This window comes from Podarcis cretensis, assembly GCF_951804945.1.
Source record: "Podarcis cretensis genome assembly, chromosome: 1".
Lineage (NCBI taxonomy): Eukaryota > Metazoa > Chordata > Lepidosauria > Squamata > Lacertidae > Podarcis > Podarcis cretensis.
Genome location: NC_137170.1, coordinates 6,880,588 through 6,908,119, shown reverse-complemented (window position 1 = coordinate 6,908,119; position 27,532 = coordinate 6,880,588). Strand labels below are relative to the sequence as shown.

The 27,532-nt window shown below is 47.3% G+C and overlaps 1 protein-coding gene across 2 annotated transcripts in view; it reads right to left on the bottom strand.

Moving 5' to 3' along the window:
* The window catches only part of LOC307226574 (solute carrier family 35 member F4), a 183,167-nt gene that overhangs the window by 6,702 nt on the left and 148,933 nt on the right, over positions 1 to 27,532 (bottom strand). The window contains exons 7-8 of one of the 2 annotated variants that reach the window (XM_079995293.1): positions 23,612 to 23,701; positions 5,245 to 5,327 (exon numbers count right to left, since the gene is read on the bottom strand). In XM_079995293.1, coding sequence (XP_079851419.1) covers positions 5,245 to 5,327; positions 23,612 to 23,701 — 173 coding nt within the window. Of the gene's footprint in view, positions 1 to 5,244; positions 5,328 to 20,857; positions 21,354 to 23,611; positions 23,702 to 27,532 lie in introns of those variants that run through there. The other variant, XM_079995294.1, reaches the window with a different exon arrangement.

Below are 27,532 nucleotides of genomic sequence, written 5' to 3'. Positions count from 1 at the left end.
TAGACCTGAAGGAGCGTCTCCACCCCCATAGTCCTGCCCTGACACTGAGGTCCAGCGCCGAGGACCTTCTGGCAGTTCCCTCCCTGTGAGAAGTGAGGTTACAGGGAACCAGGCAGAGGGCCTTCTCGGTGGTGGCACCCACCCTGTGGAACGCCCTCCCATCAGATGTCAAGGAAATAAACAACTATCTGACATTTAGAAGACATATGAAGGCAGCCCTGTTTAGAGAAGTTTTTAATGACTGGTGTTTTCATGTATTTCATGTATTTTTAATCTTTTGTTGGAAGCCACCCAGGGTGGCTGGGGAAACCCAGCCAGATGGGTGGGGTATGTATGTATGTATGTATGTATGTATGTATGTATGTACAATAAACAGGACAACTAGAACTCCCTTCTTAATCAGTGTTGTTTTGTGTGTTGGTTCTGTATGTTGAAGGGAAGCAGGACCCTGTCAGCTGTCACTGTCTCCCAAACGTGGCAAATTCTGCTTTCAGGTTGTTTCAACCAGATGTCTCTTCAGAAAAGCATCTATGCCATCCGCCCAGCACTGAAATGGCTGTGAGGTGGCCGAGGGATGGGACCCAGAATGGAGGGTGGTGAGAGGCGGCAAGACCTTTTTGGAGCCCTTCTGAGCTCCTAAGACCTTGGGAACCTGCCAGAGCAGGTATCTTTCAGGAGAGGAGTGCTTTTCAATATTTGTATACAGTGTTGAAAGGAAACAGCTAATCAGTGGGATCGGAAGAGAGATAAGGGATGCTAGCGGAGGCTGCCTGGGAGGGGGGAGGTAAAAGCCCATGGATCCTCAGGATTTTTACACTGGGTCACCCCAAAGTCATCCCAAATTCACCATCAGATGACATGGCATGTCCATGGCTACAGCCTGCACCCAGAAAATCACGCACCCACTGTTGTGTGGAGCCGCAATGGCGCAAAAATATGGTTACAAAGCACAGATCCACATGGATTCTCAGGATTTTTGCATTTGTTGTTGTTGTTGTTTAGTCATTTAGTCATGTCCGACTCTTCGTGACCCCATGGACCAGAGCATGCCAGGCACTCCTGTCTTCCACTGCCTCCCTTATGTTCGTAGCTTGGAGAACACTGTCCCACCTTCTCGTCCTCTGCTGTCCCCTTCTCCTTGTGCCCTCCATCTTTCCCAACATCAGGGTCTTTTCCAGGGAGTCTTCTCTTCTCATGAGGTGGCCAAAGTATTGGCGCCTCAGCTTCACGATCTGTCCTTCCAGTGAGCACTCAGGGCTGATTTCCTTCAGAATGGAGAGGTTTGATCTCCTTGCAGTCCATGGGACTCTCAAGAGTCTCCTCCAGCACCATAATTCAAAAGCATCAATTCTTCGGCGATCAGCCTTCTTTATGGTCCAGCCCTCACTTCCATACAGCACGACTGGGAAAACCATAGCTTTAACTATACGGACCTTTGTCGGCAAGGTGATGTCTCTGTTAAATTCACCATCAGATCACATGTCTGTGGTCACAGCATGAACCGCAAAAATAATACATCCACTGTTTCGTTCAGAATATTTTTTTTTCTTGTTTTCCTCCTCTAAAAACTAGGTGTGTCTTATGGAGCAAAAAATACGGTGCCTTGCAAACCCTTGGAGGTTTAGGATCAGAGTTTTCCTTCCCAGTTGGACGAGCCCCATCTGTTCCTCTGCAGAAACTGCCTTCTGAGTGTGGACACTAGGTGGCAGTACCTAACACTGCAAAGCTAACTCTTCTTCAAACCATTTTGCCCAGGAACCCAGGGAGGAAAATCTGCCAGCTGCTCAGTTCAGCTGGAACGCTCTTCACAAATCATAACTTTTCCGTACACATAAGAACATAGGAAGCTGCACTGCACTGATGGGCAGTGGCACTCCAGGGTTCCAGGCAAGGATCTCTCCCAGCCCTTCCTGGAGATGGCAGAAATTGAACCCAGCACCTTCTGCATGCTCTGCCGCTCAGCGGCAACCCTTCTTTTTAGGCACATGCAAAAACATAAAAGGGCTAGACCAGAGGTTGGCAAGGCTTACCGGGCATGGGCCGGATCATTCCTACGGAAATCCTCCGTGGGCTGGGCCAGTGCAGCGTGATGCCGGAAATTGTGTCTGCGCATGCTCGTGGCGCCGGAAATCGCTTCTGCACATGCCCAGACACCGAAAACCGCACCTGTACAGAAGTGATTTCCGGCGCTGTAAATGTGATCAATTACAATACAGTGGTACCTCTGGTTACATACGCTTCAGGTTACATACGCTTCAGGTTACAGACTCCGCTAACCCAGAAATATTACCTCAGGTTAAGAACTTTGCTTCAGGATGAGAACAGAAATCATGCTCTGGCAGTGCGGCAGCAGCAGGAGGCCCCATTAGCTAAAGTAGTGCTTCAGGTTAAGAACAGTTTCAGGTTAGGTACGGACCTCCAGAATGAATTACGGTAAGTACTTAACCTAAGGTACCACTGTACAGTGGTACCTCGGGTTACAAACGCTTCAGGTTACGGACTCCGCTAACCCAGAAATAGTACCTCGGGTTAAGAACTTTGCTTCAGGATGAGAACAGAAATCGGGCTCCAGCGGCGCGGCAGCAGCAGGAGGCCCCATTAGCTAAAGTGGTGCTTCAGGTTAAGAACAGTTTCAGGTTAAGAACGGACCTCCGGAACGAATTAAGTACTTAACCCGAGGTACCACTGTACAGAGTGAACCCTCTGCAGGGAGGAGCCCTGGACAATCCACATTCATTTCCTTTGTAACTTTCCCAGCTGAAAGAAAAACCTACTTTGGTTTTGCTTTGGCCAATTGGTTTGTATCGCTAGGGTCTCAAACATTTATCCCTGTGCTTTTACTGTTCTTTGTGGCAGCCGCCCAGAGTGGCTGGCCAACCCAGTCAGATGGGTGGCATTTAAAATGGACGGTGCTGGTGATGATATATAACTTTCTAGCTGCTTGATCAGTGTGTGTGAATAAGAAGGGCTTCCGATTCTGTTCCAGACTGCATCAGAGATCCTCACGCACATCTGTCAGGAATCTGCATGGGATTCAGGGCTGGAAGTCCTCTTGGGAACGCCTTTTGCGGTCTTCTTTCAGCCTTCTCACGGCCGAGACTTTCAAAGCCTGAGGAAGTAGGCCGAGCAAAAGGAACCAGCAAGCCAGCTAAAAGCACCTGGTGGGATCTCACATGAAAAGGGACGAGCGCCACACTGCCTGGAAGAAAAGGCAAAGGAGCGAAAGAGAGGCAGCCCTTCAAAGGGATCTTGTCAAGTCAAAGAACGGTAACGGGGATCTCTCCGGGGAGAAGATTCCCACGGGCTTCCGCATCATTCGATATGGCTTTGAGGAATGTTTGCTGGGACGTGGGCCTGTGAATTTCAATCTCAACTGTGCAATAGCCGTTTTAAGGGACCAATGGTGCAATTATTGCCTTCGGGGGACCTGTCATCACGAAAGCTTCCCGTTAGCTGCTGCGCTAACCATGTCACCAAATTAACTTTGGCGCGAGTGCTAAACCGGATAGCGTACGGGGAAACTTGAAAGCATGAGAGTCACATTTTCTTCTAGGCTTTGAAAGAGGATTCGGCAAATTCATTGAGGAGAAGCCCATCGGCAGCTTCTATTGAATAGACATATAAATTTATGGTTTTCCCAGTCGTGATGTATGGAAGTGAGAGCTGGACCATAAAGAAGGCTGATCGCCGAAGAATTGATGCTTTTGAATTATGGTGCTGGAGGAGACTCTGGAGAGTCCCATGGACTGCAAGAAGATCAAACCTCTCCATTCTGAAGGAAATCAGCCCTGAGTGCTCACTGGAAGGACAGATCCTGAAGCTCCTCCAAGACTTTGGCACCTCATGAGAAGAGAAGACTCCCTGGAAAAGACCCTGATGTTGGGAAAGATGGAGGGCACAAGGAGAAGGGGACGACAGAGGACGAGGTGGTGGGACAGTGTTCTCGAAGCTACCAGCATGAGTTTGACCAAACTGCGGGAGGTAGTGGAAGACAGGAGTGCCTGGCGTGGTCTGGTCCATGGGGTCACGAAGAGTCGGACATGACTAAACGACTAAACAACAACAACAATATTGCACAAGTTATGTGAATTCGCCACAGCGGGAAGCAAGATGAATTGAGTGGGGTTTGGCGGAAGGTGAACTGCAGCAGAACGGAAACGGTAGGGCGCTTGACAGATACAGGGTAGAAAGGAGAATGATGCCTTCTAACATCCCGAGTCGAGACCCTTGGGCCACGTTCAGCCAGTGCCACCCCTCCTCACTAGTCATGGACTGGCTGGATGCTGGGGGGGGGGGACCTGCTGGGGAACCCCCAAGGAAAGAAGGCTCACAGCCTGGGGAGTGGTGATGGGACGGCAATGAGTTGTCAGAGGGAGAAGAGGGAGGAGACTGGGAGGAGGAGGTGTCAGCAGCTGAAGAGGTAACAGGACTTAGTGAGCAGGATGAGTCTGTGGCAGAGAGCAGTCCAGAATCAGAGGCAAGTGTCAGGGGCTCGACTGAGGAGGAATGGTGGGGACTGCCCCCCTTCTCCTGAATCGTCCCGAGAACAGGAGGACATTATAGATTTAGAACAGTGGTTTGCAGAAGGTCATAGTTCAGAGGTTGCAGAGGACAGAAGCTGGAAATATTGGAAGAGGAACAGCAAGAAGAATAAGAAGCACCAGGGGAGAGACAGCTGACAGATATTTTATTTATTTATTTATTTATTTATTTATTTATTTATTAATTATACCCCGCCCATCTGGCTGGGTTTCCCCAGCCACTCTGGGTGGCTTCCAACAAGAGATTAAAAATACATTGAAACATCAGTCATTAAATACTTCCCTAAACAGGGCTGACTCCAGCTGTCTTCTAAAAGTCAGATAGTTGTTTATTTCCTTGACATCTGATGGGAGGGCGTTCCACAGGGTGGGCGCCACCACTGGGAAGGCCCTCTGCCTGGTTCCCTATAATTTTGCTTCTCACAGTGAGGGAACTGCCAGAAGGCCCTCGGTGCTGGACCTCAGTGTCTGGGCCAAACGATGGGGGTGGAGACTCTCCTTCAGGTATACTGTGGGAAGGCCCCACAACTGCCTCATAGGGGCAAGATCTACCAGGATGAGTTGCTGTGCATTGTAGGCCTGGCCTCCTGAGCTGTTTGTTTCTTTGAATAAAGAGTTAATGTCACAGACGTTGTGTGAGTTATTGCTGACCTGTTCCTGGCACTCGCCCCTGACGTCACTGGCCTGCTCTGCCCCCTCTTACCTGGGGTCTTCGGGGAGGATGCTGTTTGATGATGCTTTGTCCTCCCACTTCCATCTTCAGGTCTAGCGCAACGGACCTCGGCACTTAGAAAGAGGGAGGAAAGAGGAGCATCTTTGTCATGGGAGTTTCTGCGAAAGGCTTTTGAATAAATAAATAATAATATTTTTAACATGTTTTTTTCCTGAAGTGAGGGCTGAGGAACCCAACCTACTCAGTACCTTCCAACATTTCACTGCAGAAGCTAAAGGCATCCTTTGTTTGCATCAACATATAATTTTTACAACTGTTTTTAAAATAAATTATTATTATTATTATTATTATTATTATTATTATTATTATTATTATTATTTCTTATTTATACCCCACCCATCTGGCTGGGGGGACCTGGGTGGCTTCCAACAGAGTATTAAAATACAGTGGTCTGTTAAACATTAAAAGATTCCCTAAACAGGGCTGCATTTAGATGTCTTCTAAAAGTTTGGTAGTTATTTTTCTCTTTGACATCTGGTGGGAGGGCGTACCACAGGGTGGGCGCCACCACGAAGAAGGCCCTCTGCCTGGTTCCCTGTAACTTGGCTTCTCGCAGTGAGGGAACCGCCAGAAGGCCCTCGGAGCTGGACCTCAGCGTCCGGGCAGAACGATGGGGTGGAGATGCTCCTTCAGGTATACTGGACCAAGGACGTCTAAAGGCCTTAAAGGTCAGCACCAACACTTTGAATTGTGCTCGGAAACATCCTGGGAGCCAATGTAGGTCTTTCAAGACCGGTGTTATGTGGTCTCGGCGGCAGCTCCCAGTCACCAGTCTAGCTGCCGCATTCTGGATTAGTTGTAGTTTCCGGGTCACCTTCAAAGGTTGCCCCATGTAGAGCGCATTGCAGTAGTCCAAGCGAGAGATAACTAGAGCATGCACCACTCTGGAGAGACAGTCTGCAGGTAGGGTCTCAGCCTACGTACCAGATGGAGCTGGTAGACAGCTGCCCTTGACACAGAATTGACCTGTGCCTTCATGGACAGCTGTGAGTCCAGAATGACTCCCAGGCTGCGCACCTGGTCCTTCAGGGGCGCAGTTACCCCATTCAGGACCAGGGAATCCTTCACACCTGCCCGCCTCCAGTCCCCCCAAAACAGTACTTCTGTCTTGTCAGGATTCAACCTCAATCTGTTAGCTGCAATCCATCCTCCAACTGCCTACAGACACTCACACAGGACCTTCACCGCTTTCACTGGTTCTGATTTAATAGAGAGGTAGAGCTGGGTATCATCTGTATATTGATGGACACCCAACCCAAACCCCCTGATGACCTCTCCCAGCGGCTGCATGTAGATGTTGAAAAGCATGGGGGAGAGGACATGGGAGGCCGTGTCTCCTGCCTTGCAGGGGGTTGGACTAGATGACCGCCGGGTCCCTTCCGTCTCTACAGTTCTATCATCCACCACCACCATCGTCCTGACCCTCTTGGCAGTTTGTCTTTGCTTTTATAAATTGGCTTGGTTTTTGGTTTTTTTTGCTTCGTTTTATGCCACCTGCAGGATCTTCGCACGACTTAATAAGGACGGCGTCTAATTTGCAAATTATTCATAATGCCCATAAATTAGAACTTGGAGAGGGAGAGTGCTTTCTGGGGAAAGTGGCAACCCAAAACAGTCAATTAGCTCTAGAAGATGCGGACCCCCTTGTGTGCGGAACAGAGCTCTCTCTCACACACACAGAGATCCGTTTCACTTTCCTTTTTCTTTTTAACTGAGGGGATGGAGGAAAAGCACAGGAGAGGCCCCCCAGCAGTTTCACAGATTTGCTACTCCGGCATAATGAGCAAGTTAAAACGGCTGTGCAAAAAAGAAAGGAGGAAACAACATTTTCATAATACCCGGCAGAATCTGCTTTCTTATACCTTTCTGCCAGGTGTTTTTATGTGAGTGCGCTTGCTGTCATAAAGCACTCTGGGTCGTTTGCCAAATGCCCAGGACTCATTTGTATTCACCTCCACGTCTTCTTCTGGGGGGGCGGGGAGAGAGACATCCACGATGCTCCATGCAAGATTATTATTTCTCTAAGAAAAGCTTGCATCCTTGGTTTTCAGTGGAATGAATTCCTGGAAAAAAACCTTTTCATGGAAATGCAAAAGATGAGGGCTGTCTTACCCACAGAGGCTAGTGTTGCGGGGTGCCGGGGCGGCAAGTTCTGGAGGGCGCCAGGCGAGAGTCCGGAGAACACTGAACAGGGCGCCAGAAGGCTAAAAGGGGAAAAAACGAGCCGGCGCTCGGTGGGAGTGGCGCACGCACCCTTGTTCGCTCGACGCAGGCTGTGCTGCCTGCCATGGCCACTGCGCCCTCCAGCCACTGCCCGCCTCCTCCAGCCCTAAGAAAAGGTCGACAACTCTGGGAAAGGGGGGGGGCGCCGGAGGGATTTTTGCACCACAACACCAGATGTGCTTAACATGGCCCTGCATAAGATCATACCAGAAGCCTGTCAAATCCACCATCCTCATTCCAAGGCCCATCTGGGAATAATAATAGTAGTAGTAGTAGTAGTAGTAATTTATTATTTATATCCCGCCCATCTGTCTGGGCTTCCCAGATGGGACTCTCAAGAGTCTCCTCCAGCACCATACTTCAAAAGCCTTTTCCTTAGGTTGCCACTATTTTCATTAGAGAAATGTTGGAGGGGGTGGAGTTATCCTACCCTCGAGCCATCTGAAGGCAATCCTGAATAGGGAAGGTTTTTTTAAAAAATGTTTAATGTTTTATTGTGTTTTTATAATGTTGGAAGCCGCCCAGACTGGCTGGGGCAACCCTGTCAGATGTGTGGGATATATAAACAGTAAAATTATCATTATGGAATGGTATGTCCCTATTCTCATCGGAGAATATTGGAGGGTAAGCTTTTGAATTCTGGTGCTGGAGGAGACTCTTGAGAGTCCCATGGACTGCAAGAAGATCAAACCTCTCCATTCTGAAGGAAATCAGCCCTGAGTGCTCACTGGAAGGACAGATTGTGAGACTGAGGCTCCAATACTTTGGCCACCTCATGAGAAGAGAAGACTCCCTGGAAAAGACCCTGATGCTGGGAAAGATGGAGGGCACAAGGAGAAGTGGACGACAGAGGACGAGATGGTTGGACAGTGTTCTCGAGGCTACCAGCATGAGTTTGACCAAACTGCGGGAGACAGTGGAAGACAGGAGTGCCTGGCATGCTCTGGTCCATGGGGTCACGAAGAGTCGGACACGACTAAACGACTAAACAACAGCAACATATGATATCACTGATTATCATCAGGAAGGCACAATAAAAATGACACCTCTGTCCTTTTCATTACACCCTAAAAAGGAACGAAGAATTACCTGTGGGATATGCCCCTTGTCCCATTTCTCTCAGGGGCGGAAGGTGCCTGTCTGATGCTGGATTCCTTTCCACCCAAGAGGCAAATGTGTTTCGACTTGTCTCCCTCTGAGGGCTCTGGAACGTGTAGATGGCCACCCTGCCCGGGACCTGTGGCCAGTCCTCTTTCATGGGCATGGGGGCTACTTTAGTCACCTTTCGACGGGCCTTTGAGGAATTCGAGCCCATTTTTCCAGACAGCGGTGAGTCGCTATGGAAAAGAAGTAACAGCCAAGGTCCCCAACTCCCAAAACTGCCCTACATTCCATTCCCCAGGTCCGTAAGCATGGAGTCATCAAAATGGGGGCAAGATCCAAAAGGACGAAACCCGCAGCCTGAGAATTCCTCCGTGCAGTGGGGTGACATTTCCAGGTTTGAAGCTGAAGACGGGTTCAAAACGCAGAGTTCAATGTCCACCAGGAAGGGTGAAGCCCAAGAAGGGAAAAAATCGACAGGTTTTCAGAGCCACTCGTTCGACCGACCACCTTTTGAGATGAAACTGGATTTCTAACGCAACCTCCCGATGGTCTCCCTGTGGAATTTTCCCCTCAGGACGCTCCCTGACGCACAGGAGAGCCAAAAGTGCACCCATTCCCATGGCAACTCCCTCACAGACTCTTACCATCTCCACACTTTGGTAAGTCCAGTTAAACATTGACCTGGTGTGGGAACTTCCTGCTATGAAAGAATGAGCCGTCTCACAGGGACTGAACATTAAGCCAGCCTGGAGCATTATTCAGCTCCAGCACCAAGTCAGTCAGTCAGGTTGAAGTGCATGAGTCCAGTTGGTGACACTGGCTCAAGGGCGATGCTGACAGTGGGATATCTGTGCTGGGCCTGGGCGTTAACCTGAGCCACACAGTCCAGGTCTGGTCCCGAATCCAAGGATTGCGCGAGGAGTCAGTCCAACAGGGCCAAGGCAGGAAACCAGGCTAGGTCAGGCACAAGGTCTCAGGCAGGTTCCAGCAAGCAGCAATGTTGCTCCCGCAACCTGGGGCGGGGTCCGGCAGCCTTTTATCTCTGACGGGGTAACGGCCGGTCCTGATCCCCCAGTTACTCACCTCCCTGTCTCACCCGAAGGCGAGCACTCCTCCTGAGAGTACTCAGGTCTCTCCTTCTCTAAGACCTGAGTCTCTGCAGCTCGGGAGACGTCGGTGGGTTACTAGACCCAGAGGCCACCTCAGCCTCTCCTCACCCAACTGGTAGTGGAGCAGCTGTACGTGATGGCCCAGCAGAGGGCAACGAAGTAATCCCCACATCAGGAGCCAGGGCAGGCTCAGGCCCCTGACTCGGCCCAGCTGGTGCTTGTTGCAGGGGAACCTGTGCAGACTGGCACTCTTCAGGATCAGGCCCCAGACTCGGTTCAAATGCCACCTGAGGCGGAGGATCCGGTGCGGACTGAGACTCTGAGTCTGAGCCCGAGTCCCAGGCCATCACAATATCTTTAGGAGAGAAAAAAAATCTAAGGAGTAAACCCTACACAAATCCAGAGTGCAGTCCCTAAGACAGTTTTGTGGGGTGTAAAAATCACAGAGCAGTCAAGTACAACATCCCTAGAGTGGACATAAAAGGGGATGTCTGGACCAGCCAGTCGGAACTTTCTGTTTCTCCTAGGCTGGGACAGACTTCCTCTGCATGTGACTAGAAGTGGGCCTGGCCTCACCTGCCCAGGTAACAAAAGAGCAGGACTGTTCAGCCATCTCTCTCTCTCTCTCTGACCACATTCATCGAAGAAGCAACATCTGCTTAGCCTAAAATGCTCTCTTTATGGGATAGTTTCCATGTATATATTACTTTTTTAACTTAAGTCTGCCTTCTGGGACCCAATTGTGAACAGAATGTGAGTGAGTAAACTCTTTTTATACTTTTATAGAAGACTGTGTCGTGTCTATCTTTTTATGAGGGACTAAATGGGGAATTACCAAAAGGAAAACGCATTTTAGAGGCTTTAGCGAGCCTGAGCAAATGCATCGGCTGTGCAAGTTTAAAAAGGGGAATGTTACTCTGCTAAATTGCAGGACTTGTTAACACAAGTTGGAAAGGATATAATCAAACAATATATCCTCTCCTGCATCCCTGAACATTCCCACAAGTTTGATGATGCCTTGTACGCCTCCTTCCAGCAACTCCTGCAGCCAAGTTGGGGCCAAACATATTGCTTTGCTTTCCTTTGGACCTCATCAATGTGGTTTTGTCATCTGGGCAGCCTTCGACCTCCAGACACACTGCCCAGGATTGGGCCCCAAGGAGGTCACTTCCTTGCTGCTAATGTAGTGGTTTGACTTTACCCTTGGAGGCACACTCATTGTTACTCAAGACAGACAACAACCAACAGCAACAAGGGAGGCAGAACATTGCCACCACGGCTATGAGCCACAGATAGTCAACCATGAATATGTCTAATCATCTTTTAAAACTATCCAACAGCAAAACCCCGGTGAGACACCTTATGTTGGAGAAGCCTGCGAAGGATTTGGCGGTATCTTGAGGATGCATTTTTGATGGAGTCTCTATCTCCCGTTACTTTTCAGCAACATCTTGTCCAAGCTCCAGAAACTGCCCCAGAAAATGCAGCTGGTGGAGGCAGCAACTCATGAAGCAGTAACTGGCCTCAGATCACCTAGTGAGCTTAACGGCTAAGATTTGAACCTGGATATTCCCCCATGTGGCTTGGTGGCACTATGAAGAAGAAGAAGAGTTTGGATTTGATATCCCACCTTTCACTCCCTTTAAGGAGTCTCAAAGCGGCTAACATTCTCCTTTCCCTTCCTCCCCCACAACAAACACTCTGTGAGGTGAGTGGGGCTTAGAGACTTCAGAGAAGTGTGACTGGCCCAAGGTCACCCAGCAGCTGCATGTGGAGGAGCGGGGAAGCGAACCCAGTTTCCCAGATTATGAGACTACCGCTCTTAACCACTACACCACACTGGCTCTCTATAACCAATACACACACCCCTGGCTATTTTCCTGAAGGGGTTATTGTTTGAGCCTGTTGTAGTTGTTTAGTCGTTTAGTTGTGTCCGACTCTTCGTGACCCCATGGACCAGATCACGCCAGGCACTCCTGTCTTCCACTCCCTCCCGCAGTTTGGTCAAACTCATGCTGGTAGCTTCGAGAACACTGTCCAACCATCTCGTCCTCTGTTGTCCCCTTCTCCTTGTGCCCTCCATCTTTCCCAACATCAGGGTCTTTTCCAGGGAGTCTTCTCTTCTCCTGAGGTGGCCAAAGTATTGGAGCCTCAGCTTCAGGATCTATCCTTCCAGTGAGCACTCAGGGCTGATTTCCTTCAGAATGGATAGGTTTGATCTTCTTGCAGTCCATGGGACTCTCAAGAGTCTCCTCCAGCACCATAATTCAAAAGCATCAATTCTTCAGCGAGCAGCCTTCTTTATGGTTCAGCTCTCACTTCCATACATCACTACTGGGAAAACCATAGCTTTTACTATACAGACCTTTGTTGGCAAGATGATGTATCTGCTTTATTGTTTGAGCCTAGGGCTTGCCAATTGGAAGGTCGGTGGTTTGAATCCCCGTGACGGGGTGAGCTCTGGTTCCCTGTAACCTCTCAGTGAGGGAACTGCCAGAACACCTTCAGCGCTGGACCTCTGTGTCCGGGCAGAATGATGGGGGTGGAGATGCTCCTTCAGATATACCGGACCGAGGCCGCAAGCTGTTGCCAGTCAGTGCAGACAATATTGGGGTGGATAGATAGCCTGCTCTGCTCAAAGGCAGCTTCCTCTGCAGATCCCTGAGTCCAACATCCCACCACACTTGCTCTGCAGAGCATCCACCTACCCCACTCCCCACATAAGCGATTGTTAGGCTAGGGCACCCCGCAAGCTGGGGAACGATCATTTTAGCGGCGATGCTGCATAATGCAGTAATGAAATTCATGACTCCAAGCCACATTCCCCAGCGCAGGTTACTCACCCACACAAAAACACTCTTCATGCTCCACCAGCTTAATGTCTGTACCGCAAAGCGTTTGCTCTGCAGTTGCGGGTGGTTTTCCTTACCAGCTGGGTGGGAAATGCATTTTGGCAGGGAGGGGGGAAATCAGCAGGGGAAGGAGAGGATGAAGAGCTGGAAATGGGGAAGGAAAGTCATGTTCAGATACCGTTTTGCAATGGAATAACATTGCAACCCAGACCCCTGAACCTCAAAGTCAGTTTGCAGATAAATTACCAGGAACTTACCATTTGTTTTACGCATTGTGCGCGAGTTACTAGACGTCCATGTGCACTTGTTATCCCTTTTGCAAGGAAATAATCCCCCAACACACACTTGCAGTGTTGCTGCAAAGGAGGTATTCTTCCCTCCAGCGAGTTGGGAAATTGCTGAATATTGACACTGACAATCCAGTTTGGTGCATCCTTAATTAGAATTAAGCCCTGCTGAGTTTGGTGGGGTTTACTTCCGTGTGTGCATAAGAACGCACACTCAGAAACCTGGGGCAACAGGCAGTGTGTGTAGCCCTCAAGGTCTGCATGCATAAAACCTGTCTTTTAAATTCTGGAATCCTGCAATTCAGCTTTTGGGCAAGGAAGAGAGGGGGGGGGGAGGAGGGAGAGATTTATTCCAACACGTTTGTTCCTTTCCCAGACAGCAGACTGGCCACCAGATTGCAGCTTTTTAAAGGTTGATGATTGTGCAGCCTTGGCTACTGTGTCAATGTGAGGAGTTAGGAACGCAGAACTGCAGACTTGGAAGGGGTCTCTAAGGGTCAACTAGTCCAACCCCTTGAAATGCAGTGATCAAAGCAGAACAATCCCTGTCAGATGGTCCCCAACCTTTATTTCAAAGCAGTGTAAAACAACTTACTGTCACAGAAATAAGGTGGGTCTTAAAAATATGCCCAAGCAATTCTGCAGCCAGCCCTTGCTGATTTTGGGTGGCAGTGGGGAGGCAACCAGATACGATGGTATCTTGGTTCTCAAACACCTTGGTACTCAAACAACTTGGAACCCAAACACTGCTAACCTGGAAGTAAGTGTTCCGGTTTGTGAACTCTTTTCGGAAGCCGAACGTGCTCCGTTTTGAGTGTTGCGCTTCTGATTTGAGTGCCACACCTTCATTTGAGTGTTACTCCGAGGTCTGTCTGTTTTTGTTATTTATTTTGCATTTTTCTGGCTCTTTTTTTGTTTTTGTGACTGTGTGGAACCCAGTTCTGCTACTGATTGATTGTATGACTGTAGTACATGGTTTATTGCTTTCGTTTTACGGATCATTGGTCTCGTTAATTAGTAAAATTCATGTTAAATTGCTGTTTTAGGGATTGCTTTTAAAATTCTGGAAAGGATTAACCCATTTTGCATTATTTTCTATGGGAAAGTGAGCCTTGGTTTTGGAACAGACTTCCGGAATGGATTAAGTTTGAGAACCAAGGTACCACTGTATCTAGAAACTTGAGCTCGGGGAAGAGTTGGGTTCAAGTCCCTTTTTAGCTTTAAGAATTCAGAGTAGCCCTGAACCAGTCGCTGTTTCTGAGATCAGTCAACCTCACAGGACTGTTCAGGGGATAAAAAACGGGGTGCAGTGGGGATAATCCATTTCACCAGCAGTAGGTATCACCATTGCTAGGATCGAGGGCAGGACTTATCTGTGTGTCCCCCCCCCCCAAAAAAAAAATATTATTCAAGTTGGTGCCTCTGATGCCTGATGCTTGCTTGGACTGAGGAAGGAGAGACAAAAGTGACTCAGTGTCATGAATGAGCCAGCTCCCAGTGAAGGTTTGCAACCAGCTGAAGAAAGCAGCCAGGGACAGAGTGGGTTAACTGCCATGCAGGATGAGCATTGGCTAGTGCTAACTCCCCCGCCCCTTGGAATACCAATTGATAAGGGAATGACTGAGAGCCTGCCGGAACCCAGCCAACGCTCTCAAGGAGTGCAAACTAGCACAAACAGAGAAGGAAGCAGTTTGTCAGAACGGGAAGAGATTGGAGCAGAGCCAATCCCTCTTAAGAGTAGGCTAAGGGGAGGGCTGTTGGACCGGAAACAAAGCAAGAGGCGCAAAGTGAGAAAGTTCAATACCTTCTGTAACCGGAAGGAGTCTTCAGAAGGGTCATCATGATTGATGATGCCGGGAGGCTGTATTACAAGAAATCAGGAGCGATCTGTCTGGGTGTGAATGAGCCATCAACCCTAATCACCCCAGGAATGTGTATCTGCTGAGTCTCTGAGAAATTTAGGGAGTGAATCTTTGATCCAAGGTCTTGAGAACTAACAAGCCTCAGCTGTCACAAGCTGAGTTATTAGCCAACTAGTTGACCATTGGTGAATTTAAACATAATCAAGAATTCTGATTGGATCTGAGTTCCAATTCCACAAGAGGTTGTAGAAATAAAGACCCTAGGAAAGGAGTTTTGGGTGTGCTCTGCAATCCACGATTCACCTGCCTGTCAGTTTGCCACCATGCTGACAGGCGTATGCGTGTCTTTGTAATTAAGATCTCTACTGTCTTTGAGATGCAGACTCAACTGAGGACTTTAGAACCATTCTAACCATACCATTGTTCTCATTTTTTAAGTACCTTAGTTGCAATACTCTACAATGTTCTTATTTTTTCTGTTTGAAACGTATAAGAGATGTGCCTGCTTTTTAAGTATGTTTAATCTTGTTTTTTTAAAAAAAAATTGAAAAGAGAACTTTTCTTGTCCTGTGTGCCATTTGGGGGGGGGGGGGAGTCTGAGTCCAGAAGCCTGACCAATCAGTTACGCACTACCTGTTGAATTTCTGCCTGCATTTTTGTGAAAGTAACTTGCAGCGCAGGGCAGCCGGTAACTAGGAAGAATAACCTTCTCCCTTGGGTTAAGCCTTCTGGTGCCCCTGGTACGAGGGAGTGGTGGCAGCAACTACCCTTCTGATTTGTTTTGTCCTGCAAAAAAGTATATGTTGCCAGCCACCATTCCTCTAAGCCTGGTCCCGCTGGATTGTAGGACAGGTGAGGGAGGGGCGAGGGGCAGGAACATTACTACATGGTGGCAGCGTGGTGGGATTAAACCCCCTGACATTACTACACTTACTCAGTGGCGTAGCGTGGGGGGTGTAGGGGGGGCCGGCCGCACCGGGTGCAACATCTGGGGGGGGCACGCTCACACTTGCAGCTCTCTGCCCCTACTAAAATCCACGGGTTAGGGGGCGCAAATTACTTGCCTTGCCCCAGGTGCTGACAACCCACGCTACGCCACTGCACTTACTGTGTGATCAAGCCAGGGATTGGACTCTTGACACCCAGAGAGAGTTTTATCCTGCCTTATACCGAGTGACACAGGCCACCCAGCTCACCAGCTGGCAGCAGTTCATTAGAGTTTCAGACAAAGACCTCTCCCAGCCCTGCCTGAAGATGCTGTGGTTTGAACCCGGGACATTTTGCAGATGCTCTAACACTGAGCTTTGGTCCTTCCCTGTAAATTTTTGATTTTATTATTTTTTGAAACATCCAAAGGAGAGCCATTTGACTTCGGATCATGGCCTCCAATATTCATTTAAATCAGTGCCGGATTTATGCATATGATAAACAAGCTATAGCTTAGGGGGGCCCCCCAAAAAAATTAAAGGAAAACAAAACTGGATGTACATTTCCAAAATATAAGATAAAAAAACAAATAAAATAAAACCTAAGTACAGCAACAGTGTTTGGGGTTGTGTAAACTCCTATGATGTAAGTAGTGGGCCCCGCCTGCTAGCCTGCTCCCTCAAATATCACTGGTTTGCTCATTTCCATATATAGGGTGCCTACATTCTGCATGGACTGATTGCATTCACAAAACAACAGCAACAAACCTCTGGTTACATGGAACATACTCAACAAACACACAAAACATAACCGGCTGTACTTTTGAATAAACAAGGTATACTATTCATTGTATCAATTTGTAGATTTCAACAGAAGTCTCATAAAGTTCAACAACAAAAAGCAGAAAACCCAGTGGATTAGTTCATTCTCTAGTCAGTTCATACATAAGGTCCATGCATGTATAAGTATCTATTCCACCTGTCTGTTCAAAGAGTCCAATAATCCACATGAAGGGTTGTTACAGTTCCACAGAATCCTTTCGCAGAGTCTCAGACAAGGATTTCCGGAATATTAGCCTTGTTTCGCCATCCTAGGCTTCATCAGTAAAACAGACTCTAGGTAATCTCAATATCGTAATCTCACACATTTTTACAGCAAAATCAATGTAAAAAACCATAAACAACTGTACATACCAAATATAATAATACAGGATAGTGGATCTTATGCATGAACTGACTGGAGAATTAACTGATCCACTGGGTCTTCTGCTTTTTTCGTTGAACTATATGAGACTTCTGTTGAAATCTACAAATTGATACAATGAATAGCATACCTTATTTATTCAAAAGTACAGCCAGTTACGTTTTGTGTGTTTATGTACTGATTGCATGGCAGCAGATGCAAATGGCTTGAGATACCTATTAGGTCCATCAATTACCATATAGCATATATTCAACACAAAAAAGCGACAATTTGTTGTTGACAAATTATCTTCAGTAGCTTAGGGCCTCATCAAACCTAAATCTGGCCCTGATTTCAATTCTGAGACCCTGTGGCAGCAAAGCACGGCAGTCAAGCCCCGTGTCACACCATGAAACTGATCAAATAACACTGAGAAATATTGTGGTATAATGTGATAGTCCAGAGATTACAGCACATCGCTCTGTGTCCTAGATTTCATTAGGTCTTGCCTGGAGTTCACAGTACCAGCATGTTTGCAGCAGAGATGAATTTGAAGAGCAATAAACTGTTGCATATGAACTGCGATGAGAGGCCATCGCCGCTGTCACCGCTTCCTTCCAGAGCTTTTTGGAAATGCATTATTGTGTTTCTGGGAAGCTTCTCAAGCTGACATTATTCGCCACACGTTTTGTTTTTCCCGTCAGAGACAGAGAGAGGCTTGATTGCCCTTACGAGCCGACGAATGCAATCTCACAGCTGCCTCATTTGTCAAATTGTATTTTTCTTTGCTCGGAGCGCCAAGGCAGTTTTCGCCCAGCAAAAAATTAAGTTAGCGGATTGCTTTGCTTCCGGATCATTGAAGCTCGTCTGCAAAAATAGGATATCTATGCCCTTGTTTTCACAGGTGGTGAGAGTAAGACTCTGTCTGGGTTAAGGATAGGGAAATCTGTCAGTTTCACTTTCTCATTTTTCCAGTCTTCGGTTCTGCATCAGTTCTTCACCAGCATTTTAGTGTGAATTTCTGATATACACATACCTGTATGCAATTATACCCAACACAATTAATTTATATTATTTTCACTTCCACTCCAATAGATGCATTTTGGTTTATTTTTTAAATACATATTATTTGGCTGGAGGACTGCACTGCAAAATTTGAGAAAGTGCAAATTTCAAAAGATGGCTGTGTTTAAGTTCATGTAGTGTTTTGGAATATGTGGCTTAGGCAGGTTCACATTCATATGCAATCTGAATCAGATTTCTCCCCAACCCTAGCCTGGGTTGTTGTAGAAATGAATGGATCAGTCAGTTTCAAATCCTTATCAGTTCCACATGGGTTTATTCAAAGGTCTGCCCTGTCCTGTTCTGCATTAAAAAAAAAATCCATATGAAAATTCATATTTAAATACATTTTTTTAACCACAAAGCATGTATTTAAATATACATCTTATCCCAATGTGCATAGGTCTTACCATATCTCATCCCAAAATGCCTATTGTTGTTCTGACACATTTTGGTATTTTTGCGGTGCCAGAGACCGAATTCAAATGGAGAAAAGTCTGAAATCACAATGATAATAATGTTCCAGTCTGTGTATTAGTCCAAGGGGTGTGAACCAGCTCAGTTCACTTTAAAATGAAATCTCACCCCTAAATCCCCAGTGGAGTCTTGTTTAAAACCACTCAGCCTCTTGGGCTGGCCGATCAGAAGGTCGGTGGTTCGAATCCCCGCGACAGGGTGAGCTCCTGTTGCTCGGTCCCTGCTCCTGCCCACCTAGCAGTTCGAAAGCACGCCCAAAAGTGCAAGTCGATAAATAGGTACCGCTCCGGCGGGAAAGTAAATGGCATTTCTGTGTGCTGCTCTGGTTTCGGTGTTGTGTTGCGCCAGAAGCGGCTTAGTCATGCTGGCCACACAACCCGGATAAACTGTCTGCAGACAAACGCCGGCTCCCTTGGCCTGTAAAGCCAGATGAGCGCTGCAACACCAGAGTTGTCCACAACTGGACTTAACTGTCAGGGGTCCTTTACCTTTACCATTCTGGAAAATGCATGCTGGTGTGAAACTCAACACACCAACAGAGATCTGAGATGGGTTTTTCCAACATTAAAGCACCTATAAAAGTGTGTCTGTGAAGTGGATTTGGGCTGTAGCAATGAGCATTCTAGGGACGCGGGTGGCGCTGTGGGTTAAACCACAGAGCCTAGGACTTGCCGATCAGAAGGTTGGTGGTTCGAATCCCCGCGACGGGGTGAGCTCCCGTTGCTCGGTCCCTGCTCCTGCCAACCTAGCAGTTTGAAAGCACCTCAAAGTGCAAGTAGATAAATATGTACTGCTCCGATGGGAAGGTAAACGGCATTTCCATGCACTGCTCTGGTTCGCCAGAAGCGGCTTAGTCATGCTGGTCACATGACCCGGAAGCTGTACACTGCCTCCCACGGCCAATAAAGCGAGATGAGCGCTGCAACTCCAGAGTCGGCCACGACTGGACCTAATGGTCAGGGGTCCCTTTACCCTTTACCTTTAATGAACACTCTGCTGGTGCTGTTTCCCTGATCAGGATAAACTCTCCAAAGCTTTTATTAACCTTGTGGTGGTTATGGGCACTGTTATAGGGGCATTGTTATACAGTGGTTTTGCTCCTTTCTCCAGAAGGTGGTGTTGAGGGATAAGTTTTCAGACCCCTGGGCTCTCACTTGTGGGGTGCCTCAGGGTTCCGTCCTCTCCCCCATGCTTTTCAACATCTACATGCAGCCGCTGGGAGATCATCAGGGGGTTTGGACTGGGTGTCCATCAATATGCAGATGATCCCCAGCTCTACCTCTCTTTCAAATCGGAACAAGTGAAGGCGGTGAAGGTCCTGTGTGAGTGTCTGGAGGCGGTTGGATGGCCGCTAACAGATTGAGGTTGAATCCTGACAAGACAGAAGTTTTGTTTTGGGGGGACAGGTGTGCAGGTGTGGAGGACTCCCTGGTCCTGAATGGGACAACTGTGCCCCTGAAGGACCAGGTGCGCAGTCATTTTGGACTCCAAAGGCCTTCTGGTGGTTCCCTCCCTGCAAGAAATGAGGTTACAGGGAACCAGGCAAAGGGCTCCTGCCCTGTGGAACACCCTCCCATCATATGTCAAGGGGAAAAACAACTATCTGATGTTTAGAAGACATCTGAAGGCAGCCCTGTTTAGGGAAGTTTTTAATGACTGATGTTTTATTGTGTTTTTAATATTCTGTTGGGATTTTGAAGATGCTCGAACTCAGGACACAAGGGAGAAACGTGCTAGGAGGAAGGCACGCTTGGCAAATCCACACCGTGATCAACTCCTGCCCAGAAACCCACTGCGGAAGGACATTTGGATCCAGAATTGGCCTCCAAAGTCACTTACGGACTCATTGTTAAACTCATTGTTTATGGAAGACAATCTTACTTGGCTACGAGGGATCGCCAAAGAAGAAAAAAGATGTATATTTCGTTGGAAGCCGCCCAGAGTGGATGGGGAGACCCGGCCAGATGGGCGAGGTATAAATAAATTATATTATTATTATTATTATTATTATTATTATTATTATTATTATTATATCACAATGCACCCTCCAGTAGCTCCCACAAAATATCCCAGTATCTTCTCAGAAATCCACACTGTGTGCCAGTCCATTTGCTCTTCCCGCTCAGTTCCCATTTGCACTCGCTTGCCACTTTCTACACTTTTTCCCCCTCAGGAAAACCCCCCAAATTTCATTAGATGCCACAACTGGATTCCCTCCATCCCTTCCCTTCTGAACAGAGGAGAGGCACCAAGGGCCCCCTCTGACTGCAATCTCAGCGGTGGGTGCTATAGGTGCCTTTTCCCATCGACAGGCTGCTTTTTGTGGACCGGCCCCTTCTACTGCTCTTTTAGATGTGGCAGCCATTTTGTGTCCCACCACGTCCTTCCCCCATGGCCGCCATTTTGTGTCCCCCAACACTCCCACAGCAGCCATTTTGTAGCTGGTGCCCGCGGCACTTTTTGCAAATTCCAAACGCCAACCCCCCGCACGAAACACATATATAGCTTTCTTTTATTTGCGTTTCTGTATAAAAATGAATTTATTGTCCTTATTTGCACCTACTCCTGGATAAAGTGTACAAATGTAAACAGCTTAGGTATCTGATGTGTTTAGCGTTGAATTTACAATCCATTCCTGTTTAAAATAAAGCTGTCTCTTTTTAAAGCATACAAGTGGGCGAGGGGAGGGAATTATTAAATCATATTCACAGAATATACATTGGCGTGCACGCAACTTGAAGCCCGGCCGGCTCTAAGCCAGCGGTATAGACACAGTCCCGTTGACTCGACTTCTGCTGCGGAAGTGGACGCTCGAGTCCGTGACGTCCTCAGGGTGGTCTTCGCCCTTCTTCTCTTTCAGGCTGTTGATGAATCGCAGCGTGATCTCGTCCCATTCCTCAGGAAGGAGCATAAGCAGGAACCCAAGGCAGATGATGGTGGTGGCCCCCAAACGGACCACGCTGAAGATCACCTCGCGTTTGAGAAGATCGACAGCTGGGGAGAAAAGGGGAGCAAGGAAATTAGCGAGAGATGGGGTCAGGGGCATAGTTGTCAACTTTTAGATTTGAAAATAAGGGACCAGCGGCCTCACCTGTCCTGGGGACAGTCTACGGGATATCTAACAATCCGGGATAGTAATAATAATAATTTATTATTTGTACCCCGCCCATCTGGCTGGGTTTCCCCAGCCACTCTGGGCGGCTTCCACAAAGACCAAAAATACACTAATATGTCATACATTAAAAACTTCCCTGAACAGGGCTGCCTTCAGATGTCTTCTGAATGTCAGGTAGTTGTTTATCTCTTTGACATCTGGTGGGAGGGCGTTCCATAGGGTGGGTACCACCACCAAGAAGGCCCTCTGCCTGGTTCCCTGTAACTTGGCTTCTCGTAGTGAGGGAACCGCCAGAAGGCCCTCAGAGCTGAATCTCAGTGTCCAGGCTGAATGATGTGGGTGGAGGCGCTCCTTCAGGTATACTGGACCGAGGCCATTTAGGGCTTTAAAGGTCAGCACCAACACTTTGAATTGTGCTCGGAAACGTACTGGGAGCCAATGTAGGTCTCGGGGGCCACTCCCAGTCACCAGTCTAGCTGCCACATTCTGGATTAGTTGTAGTTTCCGGGTCACCTTCAAAGGTAGCCCCACGTAGACCACAATGCAGTAGTCCAAGCGGGAGATAATTAGCGCATGCGCCACTCTGGTGTGACAGTCTGCGGGCAGGTAGGGTCTTAGCCTGCATACCAGGTGGAGCTGGTAGACAGCTGCCCTGGATACAGAATTGACTGTGCCTCCATGGACAGCTGTGAGTCCAAAATGACTCCCAAGCTGTGCACCTGGTCCTTCAGGGGCACAGTTGCCCCATTCAGGACCAGGGAGTCCTCCACACCAGCCCGCCCCTGCCCCCCCAAAACAAAAACAGTAGTATCGGGAAGCAGCAGGAAACGGCACTGAAATAAGGGAATTTCCTGCAAAAAAAGGGAAGGTTGACAGTTATGGTCAGGGGAGCAGTCTCATACTGAGGGCCGCATGCTATGGGTGGGCAGAGGGGAAAGTGGGTGGACTCTTGCGGCTTCTTTGTACAGCGAAAGACAGAGGTTCTTATATTATTATTATTTACATATATGTTCCACCTTTCCTACTCCTACCAGTGCTGGATTTACGTATAAGCTAAACAAGCTATAGCTTAAGGGGCCCTCTCTTGGGGACCCCAAAAAATTTTAAAGGAAAAAAAAACTGGATATACATTTCCAAGATATAAGATAAAAAACAAATAAAATAAAACCTACATACAGCAACAGTGTTTTGTTTTGTGTTGCGTAGGCTCCTATGATGTAAGTCATGGGCCCCGCCTGCTAGCCTGCTCCCTAAAATATCACTGGTTTGCTCATTTCTATATATTGGGTGCCTACATTCTGCATGTGCAAATGGCTTTAGATACTTATTAGGTCCATAAATTACCATATAGCATATATTCAACACAAAAGACAGCAACAATTTGTTGTTGACAAAGGACAGCTGGACATATAAAGGGCCCCATTGCCTTCAGTAGCTTAGAGCCTCATCAAAGCTAAATCAGGCCCTGCTCCTACCCAATGTATTATTATTATTAGAATTTATGTATAATTTTAAATCAAATTTTCTGTTTTACAATTAAGAATATTCATTAAACAACCTTAAAAAATAAAATGACTTCCCTTCTTCTCTTTCCATGGTCATTTTACATAGAATAAATCCCTGCACATTTTACATAAACTAAATCATTCAATATATTCCATTATTACACCCATGGAAACTTATTTACAGTGTTGAATTTATCTGAATGCTGCCAGCATTTTCAAGTGTACACAATTTCCCCCCATACAGTCAATAAACATTTCTGAATCTTCTTTAAATGAATGTTGTTCTTCTCTTATTCTATACATTAGATCCAAAAACTGCGCATATTCCATCAGTTTAAATTGCCATTCTTCTTTGGCTGGGACCACACTCATTTTCCATTTTTGGGCAAACAATACATGGGCCGCAGTAGTGGCATACATAAATAACCTTTTTTGACACCTGGGAATTTCCATCTGAATTATCCCCAACAAAAAGGACTCTGGGTTTTTGTTTTTGTTTTGGAAAGGTGCTTTTAAACATTTATTTCAATTTATTAGGGGGGGTGTGGCTTAGGAATTTTATGTAAATGAATAAGCAAGTAACCTGGGCCACACGCAGAGCCACTGCATTGATCAAAAGGCATTATTTATACCTGCATTGCCGGGAACACTGAGCAAGGTCCCGATAGATATTAAGATTGGGTAGGTAAGCACAACTCCGACGTTCACCAGGATGTTGAAAGCTGCGGAGAAAAAGAGCAAAGTGTGAGGTTGCGAAGAAGAAGAAGAAAAATAGATCTTCTGCACCACCAGGATCAGAACCGGCAAATACCGTATTTTTCGCTTTATAAGACACACCAGACCACAAGACGCACCTAGTTTTTGGAGGAGGAAAACAAGAAAAAAAATATTCTGAATCTCAGAAGCCAGAACAGCAAGGGGGATCACTGCGCAGTGAAAGCAGGAGGAGGGAGAAAAGCAGAGCCTGCTTGCTTTAAAGGAGCAAAGCGGGAGAGGAGAGGAGCCTTCTCCCCTTATACCCCTCTTCTTCTTCATTATTAGCAGCATCCTTCTCCACCCACCCCATGCGTGCTCCTTCTCCCCTTAAACCCCTCTTCTGCATTATTAGCAGCATCCTTCCCCACGCGTGCTCCTTGTCCCTTGAGTGCTTTTCCTTCCCTCCCCACTTAAAACGTTGTTGCTGTTCTGGCTTCTGGGATAGCTGTGCAGCCTGCATTCGCTCCATAAGACGCACACACATTTCCCCTGTGGAGAAAAAGAGCAAAGTGTGAGGTTGTGAAGAAGAAGAAGAAAAATAGATCTTCTGCACCACCAGGATCAGAACCGGCAAATACCGTATTTTTCGCTCTATAAGACGCACCAGACCACAAGATGCACCTGGTTTTTGGAGGAGGAAACAAGAAAAAAATCACAGATCACAGTTGCCTCCCAAAATATCCATAAAGCCAATTTATATACGTTGAGTTGGGGTGGTCAGGAGTGAGGGAGCTGAAGTTTCAAGTTGCAACAGATTTTGTGATTAACAACACTATGTCCACCCTGAACTCTAAGGATGGAATGAGCCATAAACCAAACAAACTCCGCTAACATTATCTCCAGAAGTATTTGCTTTTCTAACTACACAGGCAGCATTCTCTTCCACCAGTGCTATTTTAAGACACTGGCTGTGCTCAGACACTCAAAAGGCCACAGAAGCCTGGGCTCTCCCGCACCACTGTGATAGTCCAACACTGCATTGCCCACAAATGTGTATTAATTCCTCTGTAACTGCATTAGATTATAATATTATGGTTATGATTTGATAGTGAGAAGATAGGGTGCAGAAGGGGAGAACAACTCCTCTGTGGAAAAAGGAGTGGCAAGCCAACCAAAATGAGAAAAGACGAAATTGTGTTTTGAATGTATGTGTTAAATGTTGAAACTCAATATACCGTATTTTTCGCTCTATAAGACACACCAGACCACAAGACGCACCTGGTTTTTGGAGGAGGAAAACAAGAAAAAAAATATTCTGAATCTCAGAAGCCAGAACAGCAAGAGGGATCGCTGCGCAGTGAAAGCAGTAATCCCTCTTGCTGTTCTGGCTTCTGGGATAGCTGTGCAGCCTGCATTCGCTCCATAAGACGCACACACATTTCCCCTTACTTTTTAGGGGGGGGGGGAAGTGAGTCTTATAGAGCAAAAAAATACAAATCCCACCTGTTCAGGAAAGGACAACCAAAATGATGAATCGGATGGAGCAACTCCCCTATGAGGAAAGGTTATAGAGTTTGGGACTTTGAATTTTGGGAAAAGTCAAGAAAGACTGTGGAACTCCCTCCCACTTGAGGCAGTGACGGCCGCATCCTTGGATGGTGTGAAGAGAGGATTAAACAAATTCACGGAGGATACAAACAGATTACCTAGCATCTCGAGATTGGGTTGGGAATGTCACCCATTTGAATGTCTAAAAAGCTGGGGGGGGGGGGGTTGTGTCAGGTTTGATAGTCTCTCCCACACAAGACGCTGCCTGTGACAGCTTTATTACTTCAGATTTATTCAGCAATTACAGGGCTCAGCAGTCTGAGCTTCATTCGCTCATTCGTCACCTTCGGAGTCAGTTGACGGATCTAGCTTCTTTTTCCGGTTGAAGCAAGATACTCTCCACCTCCCCCCCCCCCCACCTTTTCCCTGTCATGCGCTTTTCTGCCAAACAACTCAATTTCCAACTTTTCGGAGAGACTGTTCCTACTATCCCTTTCCCCTTTTCTGTTGCATCCTCTTCTTTCCACTCTGTGTTACTTTCAGAACTGCCAGGCTGCATTCCTGAGTGAGATAAGTTTATCTTGCTTTCACTGTGTGAAGGAATCAGGTACCCTCTACTTACGAGCCCCTCTGGTTACGTATCCTTCGGGATATGCTCACGGCAAACCCGGAAGTACCGTATTTTTTGCTCTATAAGACGCACCAGACCACAAGGCGCACCTAGTTTTTGGAGGAGGAAAACAAGAAAGAAAAAATATTCTGAATCTCAGAAGCCAGAACAGCAAGAGGGATTGCTGCGCAGTGAAAACAGCAATCCCTCTTGCTGTTCTGGCTTCTGGGATTGCTGCGCAGCCTGCATTCGCTCCATAAGACGCACACACATTTCCCCTTACTTTTTAGGAGGGGAAAAGTGAGTCTTATAGAGCAAAAAATACGGCATTTTTCCGGGTTTCGCCCCGTGCGCATGTGCAGAACAGGTACCTCCACTTGCGAAAACCTCGGGATCCGACCAGAGCTCCGGAATGGTTCCCATCCAAAACCGGAGGTACAGCTGTACTCTCTGACTCTTCCCCTTCCCTTCTGGATTCCTCTCTTGTCTGTCAGAAGGGGAACGTCTCTGACAGGTTGGGACTGTCTGCATACAAAGCAGATGTTCTCTTGCTGAGCTGTGGCCATTACCTAAAGTCCCACAGGGTTTTATAGGGCATATCCCCCAGCAAAATGAAATAAGGCAGCAGCCCTTCGTTGAAAGGAGAGGGACTTGAAAGTTAGGCGCATGCCTCACTCAGCCTTAATGGGACCTTCTGCACTCAAAGCAGTTGCTCCACTATTGAGCTACAACCCTTTCCCAGCTCGTAGCTAATAAACATAAAAAAATGTGTCACCTTCATCTTACTGCCCCTCCCTCTTGAAAGCCCTCCAGTAAGAACTATTCAACGTGTAATCCATCAAGGAAATAAATATATTATTTTTTTCTGTTTTTTTCTTCGTTTTAACATATCTGTGGGTGGGCTGTCAGTTGTTTGTTTGTTGCTTTCAGTTGCCTTCGGCAAGAAAAAAAGCAACCAATACATTTAGCAAATAATAATAATAATAATAATAATAATATAGATCAGGGATAATAATAATAATAATTTTTATTTATACCCCGCCCTCCCCAGCTAAGGCCGGGCTCAGGGCGGCTAACAAGCAATAATAAAAACAAGTTGAATGAATACAACTTAAAAACAAGATTCAAATACAACATTAAAACACTGAAACATTAAATGCAGCCTCATCACAGGAGGAGAAAGGAAAAAAGAAAGAGGGGGAGGGGATCAAGTTGATTCCAAGCCAAAGGCCAGGTGGAACAACTCTGTCTTACAGGCCCTGCGGAAAGAAATCATATCCTGCAGGGCCCTGGTCTCACGAGGCAGAGCGTTCCACCAGGTCGGAGCCAGAGTTGAAAAGGCCCTGCCCTGGTTGAGGCTAATCTAACTTCCTTAGGGCCCGGGACCACTAGGGTGTTGCTATTTATGGACCTTGTGGCTCTCCGTGGGGCATACCGGGAGAGGCGGTCCCGTGGGTACGAGGGTCCAAGGCCGTGAAGGGCTTTAAAGGTCAAAACCAGCACCTTAAATCTGACCCTTTACTCCACCGGGAGCCAGTGCAGCTGGAAAAGCACTGGGTGAATATGCTCCCATGGCAGAGACCCTATGAGGAGCCTCGCTGCAGAATTCTGCACCCGCTGGAGTTTCTGGGACAGCTTCAAGGGCAGCCCCGTGTAGAGCAAATGGGATGGGAAACCTGTGATCAGCCAGATATTCTTG